Raw genomic sequence first — 12938 nt, forward strand, 5'->3', positions numbered from 1 at the left:
ATGGAAGCATGTAATTCAAATTTTGGATTTTAATTTGTATCAATTATGTATAAAATTTCTTTTAAATCTACAAAAATTAAAAGTCAAACTTCAAAACTGATGATTCCAAATATTACCTTGTATAAAATTTAAAAAATTTAAACTTTTTTGTGATTATTTTAAAATATAAAAATAAAAAATAAAAAATATCGTTTTGCATTAAACAAACTCTTTATGTCCGGAACACTATTTAAGTGTTTTGTCATTCTATTTTGTTATGTTCTTGACTGAGGAAAAAAAATAAAAAAAGCCATAGGATCAGACAAACCAAAGCAATTCTTCATTCAATTCTCATCACATACCTTCATCATTGAATATCCAAACCCATCTCTTTCTCTCTCTCTGCAGCCATTGAGAGCGGGTGAAATGGGGATGGAGATGACCCTTCAAGGTTCAACCAGTGCCAAGCCTTCTCTGTCTCTTCCTTCCCCACTGCTTTCCACTCCCAAATCAGCTTCTTCTCTCCTTAAGCCCCCGCCCGGAGCTCAGTTCAGACCCATCTCCATATCGCTCCCAGCGTCCACCGCCATCTCTCTCTTCGCACTCTTCTCACCTCCCCACGAAGCAAAGGCTCTCAGCCTCCCCAAAGAGCAGATTGTCTCATCCATCACTGAAGTAACTTCTCATACCCCATACGATTTTCAATTTTTTCTTCCTAATTCGCTGTTGGTTAGCATTTTGAGAAGCAATTCCTTTCTTTTTTGGAGCAAGTGCTAGTGGAAATTTTGCTTTCAAATGCAATAAAAATCATTCCCTAGATGCTAAAGAACTGATTCCAAATTCTTTATTTCAATTTCAGCTGATACTCATCTGTTTGTGTTGATCTATCTGAATTTTCGGGCGGAGAGGACCATTGTATTAATTTCTAGCTTAATTATATTATTCGTTGTTGTTTTGCATTTGAAAAGTAATTCTATTCCTTTTAAAGCAAGTACCAATGGAAATTTTGCTTTCAACGGAAATAAGGTATTCCCCCAATGCTAAATAACCTATCCCAGCTTGTTTTCATCAATTTTTGGCTGACATCAATGTATTCGGATTGCTTTGTTATCTGAATTTTTGGACGGAGAGGATAATTGAATTAAATTCTAGCTTAATTGTATAGCAACGATTTCAATTTAGTTTTCCCTTCTGATTCATTTTTGTTTTCCAACAGAAAAGTAATTTCGTTCTTCTTAAAGCAAGTGCTATTCGAAATTTTTCTTTCAAAAGCGATAAAACATTCCCAAAATGCTAAATAACCTACACCAAATTGTTTTCTTCAATTTTAGTTGATACCCATGTGTTTGGATTGCTTTATTTGTCTGAATTTTCAGGCGGAGAAGACTATTGGTCAGGTCCAGGAAGTGGGTTTGAGTCTCTTTGATACTGCACAGCATGTTTTTCAGGCTGTGGCAAGTGCTTTGAAACCGGGCGTTGATGCGGCAGTCCCGATAGTAAGTCAGGCTGGAGAGCAGGCAGTGAGGCTTGCCTCTCCAGCCCTTTCAGAAGCTTTGAAGAAAGCACGAGAAGCAATTCAAAGCTCTGGGTTTGATACAGAGCCTGTTTTAAGTGCTGCAAAGGTTTCACCTTTTCTTTAAACACAAATTTTGTTTAATGTGCTGTGTGATGGAATCTGCTAAATGCATATCATTTTTTTGAATGCGGAGATATTAAAACCATTCCTTAAGGGGTCCTACGGCATCACTGTTAAAAATTTGAGAAACGAAAATCGAAAAATGAAAACTAAAACTCAGAAACGTTTAGAAACCAGCAATCTATTTGGTTAACAGTTAAAATCAAGGTAAAAAGTTAATTATAAAAATACTCATTTTCATATTTAAATCAAATAATATTATAAAATATAACTAAAATAATAAAATTATAAATAATGCACATTAAAAAATTACTATAATTAAAATAAAATTTATTATAATTATTTTTTTTAATTTTTTTAGTTTTAAAATTTACTTTACAATGAAAATTTTATTAGACATGATAATTGAAAAATTGTAAAAGTATTTTGTAATTGGTTTTATTATTTTTTAAAACTTATATATATTTCCTTTAATTATATTTAAATTCATATAATCATTTAATTTTGATTTTAATTTAAAGCTGCATACAATTCAATCTAAAAAAAATTTCTAGATATTGAAATTTCTGACAGCAGGTTGCTAAAACAATTAAAAACCATAAAATCTGTTCTCAATTTTTTGACAAACAACTAAGAACTGACAACAGAAATAGAAAATTGACAATATAAACAAACGTGTTTTTATGATCTAGTTCTTGTGGAGAAAGAGAAACAGAAAATCAAAAAGATCAACGATACCAAACAAACCCTAAGCGTTTAAGTGATTGGATTCTTTGACATGTTGCCATAGCCTCTTTGACTAGAAGTTAAAATTCGAATAACAGTACCCCATTTCTCTAATTAAATTAAATTTTTCAGTGAATCTTTCAAATGAATAAGGCTCTTTGACAGCCCCTTCGTGATGCAACATGTTAGTATCAGAGGAGTCCATGGTAGTCTTGATGCATAAGGGTGAACACCAACTTGACCCAAAAGTTTAAGCCTATTGGGTCTTAGGTTCAACCATGTATATAAGCACCCATCATCAATTCTATTTTTCCAATGTGGGACAAACTTACAAGTGAAATTCTTGACAATCTCCCTTTTACTTGTGAGTTTCAACTACTCCCCTTCTAATGAAAACCTTCTCTCCCTCATGAGAGTAAATCCAATTATCCAACAGTTGCTCAAGTGGACCTTAACACTACGCCTTACGTGACTTGGATTGCATTTCTCCCCCTTACTTGTGATTTCCAACTACTCCCGTTTGAACAAAAACTGTCTCTCCCTCATGAGAGCAAGCCCAATTCTTTAATAATTGCTCAAGTTGGCCTTACCACCAATCCTACCTCCCACATATTAACCCTATTTGGATCCATTTTTCAGGCGTAGATAATCTTTATTGGCCTTAGTCATGCATGTGGTCTTCCAATTGTTAGCACGTCAAGAGAATTAGCGTCACGCTTCGACTTTTACGATGTCGTTTGCCCAAAGTTACGAATCGTTGACTCTAATACCACTTGTTAGCATCGGAAGAGTCGTGGGTGGTCTTGATACACATGGGTGAACACCAACTTGATGCAAAAGCTTATGCCTATTGGGTTTTGGGTCCAACCATGTATATAAGCAGTCATCATCCACTTTTTTTTTTTCAATGTGGGATAAACTCACAAGTGAAATCCTCAACAATCCTCCTAACTTGTGAGTTCTAATTGCTCCCCTTTGAATGGAAACTGTCTCTTCCTCATGAGAGCAAGCTCAATTCTCCAGTAGTTGCTCAAGTGGGCCTTACCATTGCTCCTTATATGTTTCGGATTGCATTTCACTTGTCTCCAAACCAATCCTACCTCCCACGTCTTGACCCTATTCAGACCGCTATCAACCACCCATCTTGTCTTATGACAAGCAATATTAATCACATTATCATCATAGACAATAGCAAGATCATCTGCAATGGTAGTGGTAACATGATCATTATTTTCCTGATCTTTCTTCTCTTGCTTATCACCGCTACCTTTATTTTCTCTCTTCCATTTATAACAATACTTTTTAATATGGCCAGTTTTACCGCAATAATGACTCAAAATTTTTAAATCTGGACCATGACTTGTTTAGACTTTTATCTCTACCCCTTTCATTTTTGTATTTACTTCTCCCCTTGGTTTCTGTAACAGACACCTTAGATTGGGATGTACCCTATGGTCTTCTTCCCATTTCTTCATTCAAAACACTACTCTTAACATGTTCCAAAGTCATAGTACCATTAGGAGCATAATTAACAAGTGGAACTCGAAAAGTTTCCCATGAATTAGGTAGAGTAGCAAGTATCCAAAGTCCTATAATCTCGTCATCAAATTGTATTCCCATACCCGATTATTGATCAATAGCTCCTTGAATTCATTAAAATGATCAGCCACAAAACTTCCTTCTCTATATTTTAGCTGCATCATTTTTTTAAGCAAAAACAATTTATTATTGCTGGTATTTGAAGCATACAAATTTTCAAGTTTGTCCCACAAAGTTCATGCATTTGTGTCATGTTGAATATGATTATAAACATTCTCTTCAACAAAATGTTGAATAAATCCGAAAACTTGCCTATGCTCAAAATCCCATTCCTCATCAATCTTGGATTCAGGTTTTTGAGTAGCAAAAATAGGTAAATGCAGACCTTTCACAAATAGGAGATCTTTCATCTTATTACTCCACAACTGATAATTTGTGCCATTTAAATTTATCATCCTACTTGTGTTGATATCTATGTTTATACCAAGAATAAATCAACCAAGCTCTGATACCACTTTGTTGAGAAAGAAATAAGGCAACAAACGAAACCAACGTAACGGATAAATCTTTCTCTGTCAATAAACCAACGAAGAGCAAAAATATCCAACAATGAGAATCAATAATCTCAGCAAAAGTTCAACTGAGAATCTGCCAGAAGCACATGAAAAACACACCCAATAGAGACACAATTTTTAACGTGGAAAACCCCTCCAATGTGAAGGGTAAATACCACGGGGCCTACGACACCCAATAAAAATTCAAAATAATTTAAAGGGGCAAGTTTACAGCAGATCAAACATCAAAAAATGCTCACAAACTTAGAGCAAAAATAGATTTCTAAATATATATATATATATATATAAGAATCAAAAAAAAAAAAAAAAAAAAAGAATCACAAATAAATAGCAAGTGATCACCCAAAATGCAGCCACTGTTCTGGCCACAAAACTTGGGTCTCCAGAGCTCCAAAACAGATTTCCACCGTAAGATTGAAGATTGACGAGTCCTGAACGTGCTGTCAAAATTTCAGCAAAATCAGACCACAAATCACCCTCCGATTGATCACTTGATCAAAACTGCGCAGACTGAAAATCTGAAATTCTGCAGCTTCTTTCTTTTTCAAAAACTTGTCCAGCCACTATTTTACCCTCCCATCCTCCAGCTGTGCATCAGAAGCATTATAAATTGTCATCCCTAATGGGCCTCAAAAACTTGGCCCCCTTTTGTTTTGTTTTGTTTTTTGTTTTTAAGTTTGGGCTGGACCTAACACAACATGCATTGTAAAAGCCTGTAGCAGAAACTTAGCCAGTTATATAAACTAATATTGCGTGTGGAAGCCCTTATGCTCTTAAATCAGTTTATTTCACGCTTTATGTGGGAGTTTTTGGGACTCAATTTTGATGTGTCTATTTGCTTTTCTAACTGCACAATATATTAAGCTTGCATTGGAAACTTGGATTTGAATTTGACTGGAATTTGAAAAAATCAATACAAATTCTGATTTCCCACATGCAACCTAAGGGAATTCAATGATTCAATGGAGGAGCATAAAAATCTCATATTTCACTGCTGGCCCTCACATAGTCAAATGCTTCATACGTGATGAAGAGCTGAATTAATTTCTTTTCAAATGCTTCATAAAAAAACTGTGCTGAACCCAATTTCGTTATGACCTGTAAAAATTCCAAATTCAAGTATAAGGCTGATCAAACAAATTTAAACTCTATTTTCAAGTCTCAGTTAACCTAAGTTATCTAAGCACTGTTTTATTTTAGAAAATCCTGTTTCCTCAACCTGGGAAATGATCCCTTTGATTTCAGACGGTGGCTGACGCAGCACAAAAGACCACAAAGGTAATTGAAGAGGCCAAGCCCATAGCTTCATCAACTGTTGAAACCATATCAACAGCAGACCCTATTTTGGTTGTAGGAACCGCTGGAGCATTATTTCTCTCTTACCTGCTCCTTCCTCCCATTTGGTCTGTCATCTCATTTAGCCTTCGTGGGTATAAAGGTGAATTTGGTTTTTCCTTGACATGAAGTTGCTTCTCTTTGGTCAATTTAAAAAGGATTTGGTAAATCATTGCATTCCGATTTGATTTTACGACAACAATTTTTTGCCAGAGCAGTGACACCTTTTGGAATTCAGCATTCAATCTTTCAAATTATATTTAGTGCTTAAGGATGGGTTCTTTTGGGCTTTATCATGCCATGTTTTGAAAATTTTCTTTGGGTCTTTTCCTACTAATATAATATGGTAATTTGTGGACTTAGGCCATTATGTTATGGTTCATGTTTTTTGTTTTCATGCCAAGTAATATGGCATGGTTTTGTTGTTCTCTAGGTGAGCTTACCCCTGCTCAGACCCTGGATCTCGTATCAACAAAGAATCACCTTCTGATTGATATTCGGTCAGAGAAGGATAAGGACGAGTCTGGCGTCCCTCGCCTTCCTTCCAATGCTAAAAGCAAGATGGTGGCAATTCCGTAAGTAATTCTGCTTCCATAACCTCATATCCACTTCACTTTGGTTCTTTCCTGATCTATCAAACAACTATATAGAGGGAGGAAACTTTTATATCTTTAAAAATAATGAGATTTTGGTATTTTAGCTCTCAGTTTTGCCACCTATTATCAGATATATTCTGACCTGCTTGTTGTATTGTTTGACTTCAAATCTTTAAGGCTTCCTTTGACTTAGAAATCATGACAGAAAGGAAAAGAAAAGATGAAAGAAAAAAATTCACTTTTTTGTATCTGGTTATGAAGAAAAATGAAAAAGAACGTACACAAGTAAATCAATGAACAAAATTCTTATCCTTCGATGTACCTTAATTCTGGATAAAATTTCCTTTTTTAATGGCATTTAGGATCAAGAGAAAGTACAAGGGAAAACTGATTTTCTTCTTATTCTATTTTTCCTTTCATTTTCTATCATGAAATTCCTAGCAGAAAATTATGGAATGCACTGTTGGTTCACATTGCTCTTACAATGTTATTTCTAGTGGAACTCATCACAATGCAACTTCAATATTTGCACATGGAATCCATGGATCTAGTGTTATGACAATTAAATATTGCAGGGAAGGTGGGTTCTTTTCCAAATAAAGCCCTGGGGCAGTTGGTACACTGAAAACTATGTTTGTCTTAATTTTTATTTTTCCTTCAACCAAAGAAAAATTGCAAAGAATATTTAATGCACCCATAGAGAAGACTTCTCTCACAGAAACACGTCAATGGGAAGAAGAGAAGTCTTGATGTCTGGCCAAGACTTCTTACGCTGCATTTGGGAGCATGGAATTTGAACCTTGGCTTTGGATTTATGCGGATTTAGATAGAACGTAGTATAAAATTTTATTGAGTTTCTTTTAAATCCACACAAATCCTAATTCAAGCCCTGAAACCAATACTCCCAAAAGGTGAGTTCTATCATGATTTTATGGACTTGTGTGCTGGTCAAAAGGTTTAGATCTGGATATGCTTTGTGTATTAGTGTTGACTAATGTTACATGGCAGCTCCAAATAAACCTTCATTCTCTTATTACTATAGTTAGCATTGACATAATCAACCATCCTCATTTGCTCTAATTTATCAGTTTGGAAGAATTACCAAGTAGGCTAAAAGGCCTTGTGAGAAACGTGAAGAAAGTAGAAGCTGAAATGGTGGCATTGAAGATTTCATATCTCAAGAAAATTGGTAGAGGTTCCAACATCGTGATCATGGACTCGTGGGTTCTTTCTTGGCTGTTCCATTTCTATAAATATAGATGCTAATTTACAATATTAAATTTCATCTGTTTGGGTTAAATTAACATGCCTATATATATATATATATATATATATATATATATATATATATATTTTCTATAGTAATATTTGTAATAATATTCTTTTATTTTATTGAAATATTCAGGTACACTGATGCAGCCAAAATAGTTGCAAGAGCACTCACAAATCTTGGCTTCAAAAATTGTTGGATTATGGCCGATGGCTTCTCTGGAAGAAGAGGCTGGTTACAAAGTCGGCTAGGAACAGATTCATACAATTTTAGTTTTGCAGAGGTTTTATCACCGTCGAGGGTCATTCCTGCAGTGGTTAGACGTTTTGGCACAACCAGCTCAACTAATCAATCGAGTCAAAAGCTTCTTCCAGGAAGATTTGAGTAAACACTTTCCTATAATAGAGAATGCCCTAGTTTTGTATTACTTGCTTGGGCTATGTTCCTCAATCACCTTTTGTAATTATTTGGCCAATGATAAATGATAATCAATTGATCTTTAATTTTTTTTTCATTTATCTTTTTATGTTTTTGGAGTACCGTCTGCAAAATTTGGCAACTCAACCATATATGTTCTTGGCCCTTGGATCTGCTAAACAGAACTAGCCAACTTAGGAGAAGGAAAAATGATAGGGAGTTGAATAAATGGTGCCTTTTCTTTCTCTTTTAGCTAACGTATATATGTTGTGTTAAAACCGGAGGAGTCCATGGGTGGACTTGATACATATAAGTGAACACTAACTTGATCCAAAAGTTTAAGCTTATTGAATTTTGGATCCAATCATATATATATATATATATATATATATATATTCATCATTTACTCAAATTTTCTAATATGGGAAAAATTCACAAGTATAATGTTCAATAATTTTCCTCTCACTTGTGAGTCTCAACTGTTCCTCCTTGAACAGAATTCGTCTTTCTTATGACAGCAAACTCAATTCTCAAATAGTTGCTCATATTACACAAATTCAAATATAAGGAATCCAAGTAAAATATAAGGAATCCAAGTAAAATATTTTTTTTCTTATTTCTACTTCATTGTTCTAATAAAGCAAAATACTTCGTTTTTTTCTTCTTATTTTTACTTTACTTTCTTGTTAGAACAATATCTATGCACTGATTATTAGAACAAAACCGATCATACTGTGGACCCATATGCATATTTTCAGTACTCTTTAAAGGCAGGTCATTTCTAAACCTGTGAGGGAGAGAGTTAAAATAAGACGACTATAAACATTAATGCAGATGATGAAAGGAACGAGAAAGCTCCAAGAAAGATTCCCCAGCTGAGTTGCAGATGCAGGGAGGAAGAAAGCATGTGCCAATGGATATATTAATTAATTAACAATTTAAAAGGGACACCAACCCATTATGTGTCAAATGCCAAAAGTATAGTTTTTTGAGTTTTGTGTTTTGGCGTTTGGCTGTTGGATGCATTTGAATCGGATCCGTGCTTTTGATTGGCTACCCCACATTTCTTCACTTATGTATATATAGTGTGTGTGTGTATATATTTTTGTTTATTAAAAGTCTATATCAACTATCCAAAAGAAAAAAAAAATGAAAAAATTCATCTCATGTCACACATCCATTCTTATAAGAAAACTTAAATCTAGAACATAGAAATGCAACCCTCTAATAGTTGAGATGCCCCATAAAAAATATATATATATATATATATATATATATATATATATATATTACATGAATTAGTATTTCTATTTGAGTACATCCTTAATTTGAGATGATAATGAGTAATTGATTTTAAAAAATATCAAGTTCTGAAAGGGTTTTCAAAAAATCTACCATATGTTTAATTAGATGAACTGGATTTATTAATATATTAATTAAAAAAATAACTAATTTGCTTTTGTAATTAATTAATCCATCCAATCAAACAAGAACAGGTAATTTGCACGAATCCATCACATCGTCCGTCTTTGTTTAACTTTGTTGCCATTGTACTTGTTCTTTCATCCATGATGAACAGAGCCCTTCTCCCACCATTCCATGGACTGCACAGAGATCACAAAAATCCCATCACAACCCTACCACCCCAATTCTGAAAACCATACCAAAGAACACCATCAAACCAAAAATTTCCAGAATGATGGAGAGAAACAGAACTTGAGGAAAATCCCAAAAGCACTAAACGGCTGTAGCAATGGAAGAAAGTTCACTGGGGTAAGACAAAGGCCCTCAGGAAGGTGGGTTGCTGAAATCAAAGACTCCTCACAGAAGCTGAGACTCTGGTTAGGGACTTTTGATAAACCAGAGGAGGCTGCTTTGGCTTACGACGCTGCTGCCCGGTTTCTTCGAGGCCGAAACACGAAAACCAACTTCCCTGCAGATTTTGCAAAGTGCAGCCTGTTGGGAAAGAACCCAAAGCTCTATGAGCTTCTCCAACAAGCGGTCATGAAGAAGAACCATGCAGGATTTGCTGCTGTTCTCAACTCCTTGAAACCTCCCTGGGAAAGTCAGAACAGAGAAGGAGAAACTCCGGACCCGGTCGATTTGGATGGGCTTGTTGGAGAACCCGGAGTCTGTGCATTGAGCTCGGAAGATGGGCTTGGGTGGTATGGCTTCCGAGAAGAAGACGAGCTCGGTCGACTCTCGGTTGGTGGTTCTAAGGTCTATTCTTCTGTCATTGTGGCTCCTTCCTTTAGCAGTACTACAATGACAAAGCAACTATGGAAGCATCATGGTTCATAAAATGATCAGTTCCATGGTTAGAGACTCAAATCAATATTGCTTTCATTATGTAATGGTACTATGTTATAGTTTTCAGCTAAAAAGTGGTCTTTGCTTTCAACCTCACTGTTTAAGACGTAAAACCCAATAAGTTTCTTGTGTAAGATTTTTTTTGGACGTGTGGAGATTTTGGACATTTGATTTGGATTTTGATGAATTTAAATAAATTTTAATAAAATTTTATGTTACATCTTATCCAAATCGAGTACAAATTCAAATTCAAATTTAAATTCAAGTTTGTCCAAACATGAAGTTATTTGATATTTTGAGAATGGAGGGATTAAACTTTACCGTAGTGAAAAAACGGTGAACGAATTTCTTTGTAGATGATGTGTTGATGCGCAACGATTTTAATCTTCCGATCAACAAAATAAATCACACAAAGAACATTCACAGAAGTATGGAGATGGAGAGATTTTATGTGGTTCGGCAAGGCTGCCTACGTCCACGGAGCGTGCACCTGGAGAAAAATTCACTATGAAATGAAAGCAATACAAGATTTGATTAGTCTCTCCTCGACCCTAGGTCCCCTGTACACCCCTTCACCTTCAATCCGTTGAAGAAAAGTTCTTCCTAAAGAGAACCCGACCCTCTCTAGCCATCCTTGTACAAAATGACAAGTAATCCTATATTTTCCCATGACTTACAAACATATATATGACACCACACAACCGTTCGATTTAGAGACGATTCAACGGCTGTGATAAAAATCACAATAAATAAATAAAAATAAACATATATATATATATATATATATATATATATTTTAACAATCTCTACCTTACTTTTTAATCATAGCCAAGCACAACATTCCATCCCCACGCTCTGGGATGCTTTGTCAATAATCAACAAGAGACTACATTAACTAAGTCCAGACAGTGCTTGACCTTAGCTAATGTAACAGGCTTCATGAGCGTATCTGCAATATTTCCATCTGTGTGGATCTTTACTAACTGGAACTTACCACTTTCAACCTCACCTCTAACTACATGGTACTGCACATCAATATGCTTCGTGCGAGAGTGGTAGACCTGATTCCTTTCCAAGTGGATCGCACTCTGACTATCACAGAATACGTGTAACCTATCTTGCATAACACCAAGTTCCTGAATTAGTCCAGTTAACCACAAAACCTCCTTACCTGCCTCTGCCAAAGCTATGTATTCAACTTCTGTAGTAGACAAAGCTATAACAGGTTGCAACATAGCCTTCCAACTAATAGAACCACCAACTATGGTAAAAATGAAGCCAAAAGTAGACATCCTCTTATCCAAATCACCTGTATAATCGGAGTCCACATAATCTTAAACATTACAATCATCAGTACTTTCAAACAGGATACCATAATCAGAAGTGCCATGCAAATATCTGAAAATCCATTTCACCGCATTCCAATGCATTCTACCTGGATTAGTCATATATTTGCTTACCAAACTAATTGCATATGACAAGTCTGGTCTACTACATGCCATAGTATACATCAGACTCCCTACTACATTGGCATAAGGCACACTAGCCATATCTAACTTATCCTCATAAGTAGAAGGACACAGTTTAGCAGACAATTGAAAAATGAGCAGCTAGAGGTGTACTTACCGGTTTAGCCTTATCCATGTTAAACCTTTCCAACACCTTCTTAATATACTTACCCTGCGACAACCACAACTTCTTCTGTTGTCTGTCCCTCTTGATTTCCATGCCATGTTGATTGCCTCTAACAGTACTAATGGGTTGAATGTGTTGATAGCCAAGTTACAAGATGAGTTTGAGATGAAGGATCTTGGTGCAACTAAAAAGATTTAAATCATGCATGACAACCAATGCTAACAAAGATCTAATAGAAGCATGCTTAACAACAGGAGAAAATATTTCATTATAATATATACCTTCTTCTTGTTTGTATCATTTTGCTACTAACCTGGCCTTATATTTTATCCCTTCTGATTCTGTAGTAGGTTCTTTCTTTTTAAAAACCCACTTACTGTAACGCCCCAACCTGGGACTGTCAAGGAGTACTGCATCTCTCCTCCTCCACCTAGACCAGATAACAGGGGGTGGGCCTTATCCGACTAATGACTGGCCCCACAGATCAACATGTGTCCTTTTCAGTGTATTTTGTCCTCACTTACACACTTTTTGAGAAAACTTCCTAGGTGGTCACCCATCCCAAGATTGCTCCAAGCCAAACACGCTTCACTATGGAGTTCTTGTGGAAAGGCTCCCGAAAAAAAAAGGTGCACCTTGTTGATATGGGTAGTAACATCTAGTCTTTTAAGCCTTTCATCCATGGGGTATCACATTCTCCCCCACTTACAGAACGCAACGTCCTTGTTGTGAACCCACATTTCCAAACCCAGGCGATGTGAATCTCATCACACTTCCGGCTGGGTGTTGGCTCTGATACCATTTGTAACGCCCCAACCTAGGTCTACCAGGGAGCACTACATCTCTCCTCCTCCACCTAGACCAGAAAATAGGGGGTGGACCTTATTCGACTAATGACTGGCCCCACAGAACAACACGTG

At 35.8% G+C, this 12938-nt stretch overlaps 2 protein-coding genes across 2 annotated transcripts; both read left to right on the top strand.

The window, feature by feature from the left end:
- Positions 1-227: 227 nt before the first annotated feature.
- On the top strand, positions 228-8166 carry LOC131146119 (calcium sensing receptor, chloroplastic). The gene is made up of 6 exons (XM_058095472.1): positions 228-654; positions 1356-1601; positions 5701-5893; positions 6224-6365; positions 7475-7606; positions 7792-8166. Exons 1-6 carry the CDS (start codon positions 406-408, stop codon positions 8042-8044), a joined length of 1215 nt encoding a protein of 404 aa, XP_057951455.1. The 5' UTR covers positions 228-405; the 3' UTR covers positions 8045-8166.
- A 1506-nt stretch (positions 8167-9672) lies between these two features.
- On the top strand, positions 9673-10374 carry LOC131145929 (ethylene-responsive transcription factor RAP2-4-like). Its single transcript, XM_058095103.1, has one exon. It carries the CDS (start codon positions 9673-9675, stop codon positions 10372-10374), a length of 702 nt encoding a protein of 233 aa, XP_057951086.1.
- The last annotated feature ends 2564 nt before the right edge of the window (positions 10375-12938 follow it).

This window comes from Malania oleifera, chromosome 13, assembly GCF_029873635.1.
Source record: "Malania oleifera isolate guangnan ecotype guangnan chromosome 13, ASM2987363v1, whole genome shotgun sequence".
In the NCBI taxonomy this organism is placed as follows: Eukaryota; Viridiplantae; Streptophyta; class Magnoliopsida; order Santalales; family Ximeniaceae; genus Malania; species Malania oleifera.

Bases quoted from the DNA above. Each gene is read 5' to 3' on its own strand.
- LOC131146119 (XM_058095472.1), top strand. From the start codon at position 406: ATGGGGATGGAGATGACCCTTCAAGGTTCAACCAGTGCCAAGCCTTCT. The intron at 5,894-6,223 runs GTGAATTTGGTT...GTTGTTCTCTAG, and splicing joins TAGCCTTCGTGGGTATAAAG to GTGAGCTTACCCCTGCTCAG. The intron at 7,607-7,791 runs GTGGGTTCTTTC...TGAAATATTCAG, and splicing joins AACATCGTGATCATGGACTC to GTACACTGATGCAGCCAAAA.
- LOC131145929 (XM_058095103.1), top strand. From the start codon at position 9,673: ATGGACTGCACAGAGATCACAAAAATCCCATCACAACCCTACCACCCC.